At 43.0% G+C, this 13,856-nt stretch overlaps 1 protein-coding gene across 2 annotated transcripts; it reads right to left on the minus strand.

The window, feature by feature from the left end:
* Positions 1 to 1,866: 1,866 nt before the first annotated feature.
* sec22bb (SEC22 homolog B, vesicle trafficking protein b) lies at positions 1,867 to 6,702 on the minus strand. 2 transcript variants are annotated; one of them, XM_040040430.1, is made up of 6 exons: positions 6,505 to 6,702; positions 5,254 to 5,265; positions 4,837 to 4,946; positions 4,540 to 4,700; positions 3,364 to 3,510; positions 1,867 to 3,231 (listed from the first exon to the last, which is right to left on the minus strand). In XM_040040430.1, the coding sequence occupies exons 1-6, from the start codon at positions 6,577 to 6,579 to the stop codon at positions 3,077 to 3,079; spliced, it is 660 nt and encodes a 219-aa protein (XP_039896364.1). In that variant the 5' UTR covers positions 6,580 to 6,702; the 3' UTR covers positions 1,867 to 3,076. The 2 variants fall into 2 exon arrangements, with proteins under 2 accessions (XP_039896364.1, XP_039896365.1); XM_040040431.1 differs by lacking the exon at positions 5,254 to 5,265 and having other exon boundaries at positions 6,505 to 6,701.
* Positions 6,703 to 13,856: the final 7,154 nt, after the last annotated feature.

The following is a 13,856-nucleotide window of genomic DNA, read 5'->3' on the forward strand; positions in this document are numbered from 1 at the left end:
TCTCTTTCATTCTGCACAACCCTTGAACAAACTAACTAAAGTTAAAGGTCACATTTCTTTAATGCCCCGTTTCTTTAAGATCACTAAAGTCTCGGGAGAAGTCGAGAGTGGGTGGACGGTGTCTTAGTTCTATTTGTGTCTTTGACAGGAAATTTAATCAAGATAGGGCAATATGAGTCGACAAGAGAGCACAGAACTGATAAAAAAAAAGTCAGATCAGTTGAAAGACCTGATCTTTCAGCATGTCTCAGTTGTGTGTGTGCGTGTGTGTGGTAAAGTCAGACTATGTGTGTTCTGTACATGTGCCATTTTCCTGACCTCTGATCACACAAAGTATTTTAATCCAATCAGCTTCGTTTTCACATGACTGTCACACACTCACTGCTGCTATGGTAACCTGGAGAGGAAGGAGAGAAAGATAGAGCAATGGAGTGAAAGAAGAGAAGCTATTCTCTCTCTAAAAACTGTGAAAGGGACGCACCTGCAGAATAACACACACACCGTGTTTCATAGTTCACCTGTCTGACGCTCGCCTTTAGGTGCATTTAAATAATAATTTATTAATTTTTAAAAAAAAGTCTTATTTCTGAAGAAAAAGAGTGAACGCAGAGGAAGCGAGAACGCATTTATGTTAACGTGGTGACAGAGTATCGGTGGCCTGCAAGAAATTTCAGTTAGTCTAAGTGTGTGATGGGAATCCAGATGCAGTGCAAAAACCACGGCTGCACCGCTGCTCTGGCTTCTGGTGTGTTTTCGTGCTTGTTTTTTTTTTTTTGCAAGTTTGGCACATCTCAACTTTTAGATAAACTTTAATGTTCGATTATGCATTAATAAGTGAATATAAACACTGAATGTAGCTTGGGATTTCTGGCAGAGAAGATATGGTGACAATAACGAATAAACAGGACACGATGAAAACTGACAGGGCTGCAAAACCAACAGTCAGAGCAGTGTAGAGAAGCACTGAGACAAAAGGGCTGTGATCGTTAATAAAGAAAAAGGGAAGAGATACAAAACAAGCATCTTCAAGCAGTTTTAGTGGAACATGATTGCTAACAAAGATAAGTTAATGGCAACTGAGGCCAAACTCACAAATACCCACTTCCCTTGAGAGGTGAAAAGGTTAGTCTGTGCCCTGTGGTTTGTGTTTGGCACGCTACTCTGCTGCTTCTCTTTTTTCTCTTTCTGACATTTCCTGTTTTACCTCAAGCTCAAGATTCTGACTAATGCTCTGCTTACGCTGCTATACGTTGTTGCATTTTCAGGTCCCTGCAAGCATAGCTGTCGAGTTTTTTTTCTTTTTCTTTTTCTTTTCCACCCCAAAGGCGTAACCTGTATTTTCCCCCCAGTTTTGACAGTAACCCATGATTTAGAGCTCGACTAACAGGAGGACACCAGCCGCTGAAGTTTATTTCAGGACTGAACTCGGAACTGCATCAGCGAGCACAGTGCTCCACCTGCTGGCCATGGGTGGTATCGCCAGTCTTTGCAGGTGGTTGCAAACAGCTAAAAACTTTTGTAGGTGTGGAAATCTAAGGTTCTCCAATTGATAAAGAAAGAGAAAGTTTGTCACATGCTTCATATACAGCAATGTCCAGTATCTGACTTCAAAGTCACTTGGATCGCCTTTCTTTCCCATTCTGATGCTCATTTTGAACTTCAGCAGGTCACCTTGGACACATCTACATGCCTAAATTCAGAGTTGCTGCCATGTGATTGGCTGATCAGACAGGTGTGCCTTATAAAGTGGCAGTCATGAGTACACAAACCACATGATCAAATCTCACCCCACTGTTGACTCCATGCATGCTGCTTTACCATGATGATGATGACGAGCTCAGCTCAGTGTTCTGACAGACCGAGCGCCTGAGTGTAAAAGACTTTATTCATAGAGAGATGACAGAACAGGAAAAGAGGCGGGTTCCTTTCCAGCTGAGAGCGAACAGCGGCGACTCTCAGCTTTAAATGAAGTCTACAAATTTTACAAAACAAAAGGAGCCCGCTGAACTTCAAATGTCTCTGAACGCCTGCTTGCAGTCATGGTGGGAGCGTCGTCACGTGGCCGAGGGTTACCAGACTGTACAACAATTATTGGGATTAAATGTAATATTCCTCATCACCTGAAGTTACTCAGTATTTGAGATAGAGATTAATATATACCATATAATATTCAGAATCAAGACGCGCACACATGGAGCTTTCATTTATTGGAAATATTACAATTTTAAAGCCACTCTTAAAAAAAAAAAGGCAGTTCTAAGGGCTAAAGCTGAATATAATCAAGGCCACTTTTACATGACATGAAGACTTCCTCATCATTGGACCTACTCCTTATTTAACCATGCAAACAATAATAAGCTTTTAAATATTAACCTTCAGTGATCCACCGAGCACAGTTTGTATTTTACTCAATAATTATTGTACAGTCACTGATTGGCTCACCATCATCCCACACGTCTTGGCTAATTAAATCAGGTCAAACAGCGTCTGCAGGCTTCCACACAGTATTTAAAAAAACAAACAAAAAAAACAGCTGACTTGGATATCTTTTCCTATTACGTTGCCGGGGTGATTTAACATCCTAAAAATATTAATGCCATGTCTTTGAAATCTCTTAGACTCTAATGGATATGCTGTCCATTACTGCCATGATTATTTTATTAAAGGAAGCGCAGGAAAAAATGAAATTAGGTGGACAATCAGCCGCTCCTGTTACAGCACGACACAGCTTTGAAAACTCACAAAACTTTTCATTTTTTTTGCACGCACGCACACACGCACACACACACTCCCACATTCGCACATCATCTGAAATCCCCGACTACTACGAGAGCATTGTTGTGTAATTGTTATTAATAAAACTATGTACTATGACATCATTTATATTCAGAGCACACATCCATGGACAGGCGAGGACAAAATGGGCGGTGGCATGTTTGTAAAGTCTTATTAAGAGCAGGAATCCTGTGTTTTTAGTCGAAGGTAACAGCTTTTCTTAGTGTCTGCAGACTCTAAGCAGCCCATTTTCCCACTTCGGCACCTCCTCCTCCTTCTTCTTCTTTTTCCCTTTCCTCTTTTAGAGCCACCAGAAGCGTACGTAGACAATGAGCATGATGAAAAAGACACCTCCAGCTGCCAGCTTGGCATAGGTGGAGCGGGTATTCAGATACTTGGCGTCGCTTCTGTACTTTTTCGACAGGCTGGACAAGTTGCTGGCCTTGGAGTCGAGTGCTGTGAGGAGGAGAAAGCAGAGGGAGAAAAAAAAGTAAAGGGGGGTTGGGAAGGAGCAGGATAAGCACAAGCACGCAGAGAAAACTCCCATCACGGCTCCGTTTGACCCGAACACAGATGACAGACACTCACCGGAAAGCGCCTCTCCTCTCTGCAGCACCTCCTCGATGTTCGCCACCATGATCCTCTGTACGTCCTGCAGTTCTGTGTTGATGCTGCCCAGATTCCTCCTCGCTCGGCTGTCGATGTACGACTTCTTGGTTTTTTGAATGTAGGTGTCTGAAGAGAGAGACAGCCCACAGTTATTTCAGGCTCTGTGTGTTCAGTTACTTCACAGCCCTGCCTGTGACAAACACGCTGACTGCCAGGATCCACTTTCCCCGGAGGACTAAAGTGGATTTTTATTGAATTTCATAGAAAACACATTTCCCAGCTTTGAATGAGAGCAGAGAGACTGCTGATGCTGACCTATTAAACAGATCTAGTCACACAAGAGCTGATCCTTTTCTTCCCTTTTAGTCCTCTGATAAATTCCTGTTATCAGTATTTTTCATTTAAATTTAAGTGATTCCGAAATGTTTCACACACAGACTCCTTATTAAAAACCCAGAGTTTTGTAAACACTTTTTTGCTGCTCATATTTTGGATACTTTGTGGCGACCGACTTGTTTTTAGAGCCACAAACACATCAAGCGGCTCTTAAGAAGAGTCGCAGTTTCTGGCACCTCAGTGTCTTCAGCCTGGAGGTTTCTGTGTGGTTTCACAATGATTTACACCCTGAGTTCATCTGCAGGGAGGAAATAAAAAATCAGCCCCTAGCACCACAACTTCACTGAACATATAAAATATTAATAGTCACCAGCAGCAGAAGCACATAAGCATGTGTCAGCATCTTAGAAATAATCAGAGAACTCTCTGTTAGTCTGAAACTGCTTGGATTATTGGTTTTCAGGTTTCTGCTGCCTGCTCTGCTCAGTATGCAGCGTTGCATACTTACATGTAACCATCACAGCTAAGTGCCAAAACCCCCTAACCTAAACCTCGTTCTAAGTTTAGCCCTAAAACAAAGTCTCAATCCTCAAACCTGCCTCTGAAGGGGTACAGACAAAGGTGAGACTTTAAGTTTCACATAATCCGATCACTTTGATGGCTCTCACAAAGACAGCTGGACATGTTTTTATCGGATTTTTCTTATTTGTTGTTTGTGGCTTTATGACGAGCAGTCATAAGAGCACAGATCGAGTGTTTCCTGCACAGGTTTAACATGTAACCCGGTTTATACTACTACTACTACATGTCTTTTCTTACCAAACTCAATGAAGGAGTAAGGCCGGGATACTGTGGGGACCTTCTTTCCGTGCTGCTCATGAAACTCTGCCTGGAGGTCTTCTAGGTAAGCAAAGGCTAGCTTCTTGGGAAAGCTGGCTTCACAAAGCACCAGGTAGCACACTCCTTTCTCTATACAATAGCTGAAAAAAAGCAACATAAAAATGTACTTTGAGTGGAGCATGAGGAAATGCACTGAAAACATCTATCCATGTGTGCTTAATTCCTCGCAAACCACAAAGAGACGATTATTTTGAGACGGTTTGGATTCTCACTCACTGAAACGCCATCGAACCGGCCTCTAAAGTGCAGCGTGTGGGGCTCTGCTCATTGAGTTTCCTGAAGAGCTGCTTAGCTTGACTCTGATACTGCTGAAGGTCCCGGCCCAGCTAAAGAGATGAAAAGCATAAGTGGTTTAAAAAAACTAAAAAAACAAGTACTGATATCGAGCACAGAGAACACAGAAATTAATCAAAATCTGACTCGTATGCAGCAGAATTAGAAGCCAATGTGATCATTTTACCACCAAAAGAAATGAAGGCAACGTAGATTTGAGCATGTTATGTATCTGAGGGTTTTACAGACATACTCAGACAGCGGCGGGACGTTAAACGATGACACTAATTCACAGATAGATAATGTGGTTGTTTGAGAAACACATGTGATGCTGAGGCACAGAGCGGAGACGCAACAAACCTTTTCACTTCCCTTCATGAAAGCAAACAAGAGAAGGAGGAAAAGATGTTAGAGTCAAGGCGAGCACAAGCATAAAGGTTTTAAAAGCAACAACTCATGTTACAAATGGCATCCATTTGAACATTTCAAGAAGTCCACCAACGTCATCAGGCATATTTCATCTACAGGTAATAATAAAATGTGGGGAGTGGATTCTACTTCACTGGAGTCACTTAGTGTTAACCAGTGTAATAATGAATGATAGGTATAAAGTGAGTCAGTCACTTACTAACTGACAAATAACCACGTCAGTTTCCAGCCTCCCCACCACCCTGAGCTAGATGAGCATATTAGCAAATAGATGAATGGATGGATGGATGCTCGATCTTTCAGCCATACATCAGTACCAGCCTGGTGACGGTCTTATATTGTAAGACCCTACAATAATAGAGAGAAACCCCAATAATCAGATGACCCACTATGACCAAGCGCTCGGCGACAGTGGGAAGGAAAAACTCCCTTTTAACAGGAAGAAATCTCCCACTGAACCGAGCTCAGGGAGGGAGACAGGACAGAAACACGCTGTGGAAGAGAGCCAGAGATTAATAATAATAATAATAACTAAAGATTAAATGCAGAGAGGTGTATAAAAACATAGTGAGTGAACTAAGAAGCACCAAGTGCATCATGGGAATCCCCCAGCAGCCTACACCTATTGTAACTAAGTGAGGATTCAGGGTCACCTGTTCCAGCCCTACATATATGCTTATCTTGAATCCAGGAGAGGGGCCTGAAAGCTGAAAGCCCTGCCTCCCATTCTACTTTTAAATACTCTAGAAAACAAACGTAACCCCCCAATGCGAGATCGAAGTGCACTAATGGGGTGATATGGTGCTGAGAGGTCAAAGTTTCATATCTCAGTCCTGAACTTATGCGATGCTGTAATGACGTGAAATAAAAAGCTGTGGCAGAAGCGGTCTGATGACTCAGTCGCTTCAGGCAGGTAAATAACGAGGTGGACAGGTGGACAGGCCTACAGCAGGACAGGCCTATAGCAGGATACCTATCAGCAAATCAAACGGCTCAATTAACTTTCACACGCCAAACCAGAAAGTCATGGTGGGGGTGGTGCCGGTGCCCCCTCAAACGACCCACATCTGGATGAAAACAAGTGCTCTAAAGGCGGACGTGACAGCTGGCGGCGGGTTAACGTTGGCTAGCGTGTCACTATAACATTAGTGCAGGATACAAGCATTCACTAATAATCCTCACCTGCTCGTCCTCCTGCATGGAGGCGGCCAGCGGCAGGCCGTCAGCCAGCCGAGCGATCATCGTCAGCAGCACCATCTCTGCGAAAAGCTCCGCTGCTCAGCACACACTGCAGGCTCCTCGAAGCTCCGTTTGACAGGCTGAAAACTGACAACACCGCAGCACTGACGCTGAGCTGGCCGGAAACGCTATAGCTTTGTGTCACAGCTAAATCCCGCCGCGGAACCAGGCGGACAGACACAAAGGTTCCGCGTCGCCGTCCCTGATACGAAACTTATTAATTTCAGGTATTTGTTAGAATATAATTACGACAATCTTATATGCGTCACATTAGATTTTGTTAAGTTCAAATTATTGCTGCTGCTTTATCTTGTTTTTCTTCTTTTGGCTGCTTCCGCCACAGCGTGTGGTCTGCTTTCATCTCCTCCGTCACTACATCCATGAACCTCCTCTGAGGTCTTCCTCGTTTCCTCCTACCTGGCACTCCTCCTCCCCTGCACATCCCCAAACCATCTCTAACTCATCTTCCATCACTATGTCTGCTCCCTGCATCCTCACCTATCTCCTTCACATTTACACACGTGTATTCTGTCTTACTTCAACCAGTGTTCATTCCTCTTCTCACCAGGGCATACTTCCACCTCTCCAGTCTCACCTCCACCTGCCCCCTACTCTCACTGCAGATCTCAATGTTGTCTGGAAACATCATAGTCCACAGAGATTTCTGCCTCATAAAGAATGACATTTCATGAATAACAGTGGTGAGGTGTATGGTAGGAGTGACAGATGGGGTTAAGGTGGGGGTAGGATTATACAGTGGGGCAAAAAAGTATTTAGTCAGCCACCGATTGTGCAAGTTCCCCCACTTAAAATGATGACAGAGGTCAGTAATTTGCACCAGAGGTACACGTCAACTGTGAGAGACAGAATGTGAAAGAAAAATCCATGAATTCACATGGTAGGATTTGTAAAGAATTTATTCGTAAATCAGGGTGGAAAATAAGTATTTGGTCACCTCAAACAAGGAAAATCTCTGGCTCTCACAGACCTGTAACGTCTTCTGTAAGAAGCTTTTCTGTCCCCCACTCGTTACCTGTATGAATGGCACCTGTTTGAACTCATCATCTGTATAAAAGACACCTGTCCACAGCCTCAAACAGTCAGACTCCAAACGCCGCCATGGCCAAGACCAAAGAGCTTTCGAAGGACACCAGGAAAAGTATTGTAGACCTGCACCAGACTGGGAAGAGTGAATCTACAATAGGCAAGCAGCTTGGTGTGAAAAAATCAACTGTGGGAGCAATCATCAGAAAATGGAAGACATACAAGACCACTGATAATCTCCCTCGATCTGGGGCTCCATGCAAGATCTCATCCCGTGGGGTCAAAATGATCATGAGAACGGTGAGCAAAGATCCCAGAACCACACGGGGGGACCTGGTGAATGACCTGCAGAGAGCTGGGACCAAAGTAACAAAGGTCACCATCAGTAACACACTACAACGGCAGGGAATCAAATCCCGCAGTGCCAGACGTGTTCCGCTGCTGAAGCCAGTGCATGTCCAGGCCCGTCTGAAGTTTGCCAGAGAGCACATGGATGATACAGCAGAGGATTGGGAGAATGTCATGTGGTCAGATGAAACCAAAGTAGAACTTTTTGGTATCAACTCAACTCGTCGTGTTTGGAGGAAGAAGAATACTGAGTTGCATCCCAAGAACACCATACCTACTGTGAAGCATGGGGGTGGAAACATCATGCTATGGGGCTGTTTTTCTGCCAAGGGGACAGGACGACTGATCCGTGTTAAGGACAGAATGAATGGGGCCATGTATCGTGAGATTTTGAGCCAAAACCTCCTTCCATCAGTGAGAACTTTGAAGATGAAACGAGGCTGGGTCTTCCAACATGACAATGATCCAAAACACACCGCCCGGGCAACAAAGGAGTGGCTCCGTAAGAAGCATTTGAAAGTCCTGGAGTGGCCTAGCCAGTCTCCAGACCTCAACCCCATAGAAAATCTGTGGCGGGAGTTGAAAGTCTGTGTTGCTCGGCGACAGCCCCAAAACATCACTGCTCTCGAGAAGATCTGCATGGAGGAATGGGCCAAAATACCAGCTACTGTGTGTGCAAACCTGGTAAAGACCTATAGTAAACGTTTGACCTCTGTTATTGCCAACAAAGGTTATGTTACAAAGTATTGAGTTGTATTTTTGTTATTGACCAAATACTTATTTTCCACCCTGATTTACGAATAAATTCTTTACAAATCCTACCATGTGGATTCATGGATTTTTTTTTTTTTTTTTTTTCACATTCTGTCTCTCACAGTTGAAGTGTACCTCTGGTGCAAATTACTGACCTCTGTCATCATTTTAGGTGGGGGAACTTGCACAATCGATGGCTGACTAAATACTTTTTTGCCCCACTGTATATGGGATCTGCTTTGAGTTTCTTCTTGTATGCAGTGGCGATGAACAGGCTGACAGATGAGGTCAGGAGGAATCTCTGTGGACTCTGATGTTTGCAGATGACACTGTGATCTGTAGTGAGAGTAAGGAGCAGTTGGAGGTGAGCCGGGAGAGGTGGAGGTTTGCCATAGAGAGAGGAAGAAGAACCGAGAAGTAAGACAGAATACATGAGCACGAAAGAGAGGGATGGTGGAAAAATGGGTATGCAAGGAACCGAGGTAATGAAGGTGGATGAGTTTAAATACTGTACAAGACAGGCGAAGCAGAGAGTGCAGGCAGGGTGGAGATGAGTGTCGGGGGTGATTTGTGACAGAAGGAGAGCAGCAAGAATGAAAGGGAAGGTTTCCGAGATGGTAGTGAGAGCTGCTGTAATGTTTGGTTTGGTTTTAAATATCGTAGCTGTTGGTGGATGTCAGCTTGGCAGTTCTGTTCTTGTAAAAAATGAACATTTGTATTATAAAGCACTAATGCTCTTATAATGAGTATAAATCCAAGCAGTTTCCATGTGCCTTGGCTCGATACAAATGATTATTGGACAGAATGATGTCACATTTGCTCCGCTTGTATTTTACAACATTGACTCGGTGGACCTGACCTGTAGGTGCAGGTTTAGATAGCAAACAGCAAAAGCGACTTTTTATCATTATGAGTTAATTGCAAATGATATTATTATAATTTTAAATAAACTTATAAAGAGATAAGAATGACCACATTGCAGCATCACTCATTACACAGTATTCATTAGATAGATTGTTTTCGTCTGCAGTACATCCGTTCAAAGTATTTTTAGGACTGAATTTAAGTAATATTTCAAAACCAGCAGCAGTGACCGCGAGAGTTTATTTACATGTATCACTCACCAGTTTCATGACTTTAGTGCTCTCACTTGTGATGAGAGGGAGTCATGCTGCATGTACACAGGAAGTCTGTCACAGCCCTTAAATAACAGAGAAGCACAGAGTGACCACAGTTTTTTCCACAGAACAGTTTTTCATCTCTCCTCTTGTTTTATGGAGGTAAAACATCTCTGATAAGGTCAGATATGAATCAGATAAAATACCACAAGTGTCTAGTATTACAGTTTAAACATATTTGTCCTCTCTCCATTATTTTACATTCAGTTCTGTCTCTCATCTCTTTTCCCCTCACTTCCCAACCAGCTGCAGCAGATGGCTGCCCCTCCCTGGGTCCGCTGGGGTTCTTTCTGTCCCCCTCTGCCAAGTGCTTGCTCATAGAGGGTCCTCTGATGGCTGGGGTACTCTCTCAGAAATCTTAGGTGATTTTACATTATGGTTTAAAATGCTTTGAGTCAACAGTTATTATCAGCTGAACTGAATTTTCCATTTGAAGCAGGAAACAAGTTTACCAGTCCAGCCAGTATTCGCTACACACTTACTAATAAGTTCCCTGTCATGACAAGTAATCCAGAGACCACAATGAAAAGACAATGCTTAAAAGAAAGTGATGGCAAAAGGCCTCAAAACCATTTTAAACAGCATAAAACTCAAACTCTAGCCAGATGTGGTTAAATGACAAAAATTAGTCATGTTACTGATCTCGCACCACAGTTTCTCCTGTGACTAATCCAGTATTATATTCAGTCTTCTCTCAGCTGCTCCCTGTATGGGTCGCCAGATCAAATCACCTGCCTCCATCTCACCCTATCCCAGCATCCTCCCCGGTCACATCAATACTCTGCATGTCCTCCTGCAGCTGCATCTGCATCGTCATCATCTCCCTCTCAGCCTTGCCTCTCTGACTTTGAGCTGTCCCTCTGTCTCCAAACCAAACAGCAGGTCTTGCTGTCTGTTGCTTTGGATAGCTCAGGCTCACGTAATTCAATCTCATTCTTTATCATCCACATGTTCAATTTGGCCACAATGTTATGGATGCCCTTCCTAACACAATCCTCCCCCCTTTATATGGGCCTGGGACTAACGCTAGGAGTGTCTCGGTGGCGTGTGGCCCCCTTGTGGCTGGGTTTGGTTATTGTATACAATACTATTTACAATTTTGACCAAATACAAATTGACAGTTAATATTTAAGGCGTAAGCAACATTTTCCTGAAAGATCGGCTTTGAATGCAGTTTAAAACTTTAGTTTACATCAGCAGTTTAAAGGAGCAGAAGGCAAATCTGAGGGTTGGTGTGTAAGTTAAGAGAGGAAACTTTGTCAAAACTGTAAGCAGTCCAGATAGCTGAGATCTATAATGAGCCAAAGTCTAAAATGTTTCCAGTCAGATGTAGTTACTGATTTAGTCTCTAACGGTGTGTTTTAGCTGAATGGGCTTTACGTCACTTCACATCTCTCACAACACAGCTTAAGAGAGACAAGTCAAAGGAGCTTGTAAAGAAAAGCGTCTGGACTTCTTTAAGTTACTTGAAGACGTTTCACCTCTCATCCGAGAAGCTTCTTCAGTTCTAAGGTCAAATGGTGGAGAGTCCCAGATATAAACCTAGTAGGAGTATCCCCCCTCAGAGGGACAAAAGGACCCCCTGATCATCCTCTAATCGCCTGAGCCAAGGTGTGAAACTGGGTGTGGGTCCCAATCAGCCAGAGTTTCGGGTGAGTTCATTATGAAACCTGGCCCCACCTTATCATGCGAATTCCTGAGATCAGATGGCCCAGGATGTGAGTGGGCGTTAAGGCGTCTCGGATGAGAGGTGAAACGTCTTCAAGTAACTTAAAGAAGTCCAGATGCTTTTCTTTGCAAGCTCCTTTGACTACGATGACCTGGATGACTGAGAACCTTCACAGACTTAAGAGAGACAAACACTGGATAAACACATACGTACTGTGTCACAATGACCTCATGAAGTCCTCCTTGTCTGATCTAGTTTTTCTTAGCACGCACACATTCCTCCGAAAGGACTAAAGAATGTGCTGACTGTGAAACACAAAAACCAGTCAGCGCACTTGTGCCTGATATTCTTAATGATTTGAAAGTACACAAATGAACACGCATAAACATGCTGAGGATAAAAAAATGCAAAATATTCCAAAATATCCTGGACGGGGAGATGGTTAATTCAGCAGCTGAATCCACCGGCAATGTATTTCAGTCATCTGAAACAAAACTTTTAAAGTTAAACTAAGCGAAGAAAAAATTATTTTGTGTGTGTGTACTGGATTAAAAATAAAAACTAGACAGTTGGTCTGAGAATTGCAAGGTCTGCAGCGTCCGCTCCTGGCATTAAACCATCTGAACTGCCTTCACAGAAGTTCTCACACTTGATAATCATATTGCAGTGCATTTGATCAGCAGCACCAGGCCGATATACCCTCTCGGGTCCTATGGACGTGGTGACCGTGTACTCAGTTTTCCACAGTTAGTCTCTACAAAGACTAAAAGAAACATGATCAGTGCTAATCAGCAAAGAGATCAACTCCTTTATTAGTAATAAATGCCTGACTGTTATAGTTACAGTACATTTCCCTTTTAAGACAGAAAGCAAACAATAATCAACAAACATAATCAAGGCCTCATTCTTCTCATGTGTTCAATGCTCCCTTTCATCATTAGGATCTTTATAGTGTCCGACACCTTTTCATTCAACAGGTCATATTACTTAACTTCCTGTCTTCGTTATCCTGTCTCTCAGGGATACAGCTAGTCATAACTGTCATTTTCAATTTTGTATTCAATTGAAGTCCATTTTGAACCTCACAATAAGTCGAGAAGTGAAGCAATGATGCCCACTTCGTAACTTTTGTGCTCTAAAGAGATCATTTCCAGTTGTTATTAAAACGTCATTCCATGCGTCTTAAATAGGAGCACTGACATGAGTCAAATCAGCTTCAATGGCTTCAAACAGTAAGACCAGGATAACACTGCTGATTTGTGACGGTCTGATTTGTGACGGTCTCCATTCTCACAAATGTAAAAAACGGTGCTACATTTTCTACAGCATCATTTTTTCCATATTACATTAAAAGATCAAACCTTTGAAGTCAGTGGAGAATGCCCAGAAAAATACATACGCTCGCTCCAAACACATCATGTGGCTGTCAAAAAACAAATAAGATTTTTACTTCTGCCCTGTTTCGCCTGCTTACACCTCGAACATTAAAGGTTTGGTAATGTGAAACAGCTGGTAACTGTTACAGAGCAGCTACAAAATGAAAAACACTCCTACATGAGGGGAATAACTGATTTTTTTTTATGTTAGTGTGTTACAATGTGATGTTCTGCTGGTAAACCGTAGGTCCTAGTACACAAATATACTCCTAAAAAATGGCTAAAGATACATAAAAAAGCTTTCCAGATGCCTGGAGCTTCTGATCGAGAATGTGGAGGATGTGTCAGAGCTGTTCCAATCCAACGAGGCTCGTCTCTGCAGCCCACTGCTGACCAAGTTCCAACACCACAGCTCAGAGGGCTCCTGTTCACGCCTCACTGTGTTTTTCTGGCATAGGTTTAGCCCACTCAATATTCAGTCTATAATGTTGTAGTTAAACAGTGTATGAATGAAGTATTTTATTTTGAATTTTTTATTTTACACAGTACATGGCAAAAGTTTGGAGCCACCCCTTGTTTCTTCATATTTTGCTATGAAATTTTGAAACGGGTACAGCGATTGTTTCAAACATACATGGAAAAACAGCATATAAGGCAAAAACTGCGTTTGTATGTTTAGCACCTTTATCCTTTAACATACTCTGAACTCTGAGCAGCTCTCTGTCATCTCTGTGAGGATCTTCAGGAATAGTTCTCCAGGCTTCTTGGATGTTTCTGCCTCTGGATTATCCCACACTGCTTCAGTAATACTGAGCTTTGGGCTCTGCGGAGGCCCATCAATGACTGATAGTATTCCAAGGTATGCTTTCACTGCGCTGGCAGTGTGTTTGGGATCATTGTCGTGCTGAAAAATGAAGATGCTGCCAA

This window comes from Simochromis diagramma, unplaced genomic scaffold (assembly GCF_900408965.1).
Source record: "Simochromis diagramma unplaced genomic scaffold, fSimDia1.1 OVJJ01000026.1, whole genome shotgun sequence".
NCBI classification, from domain to species: Eukaryota; Metazoa; Chordata; class Actinopteri; order Cichliformes; family Cichlidae; genus Simochromis; species Simochromis diagramma.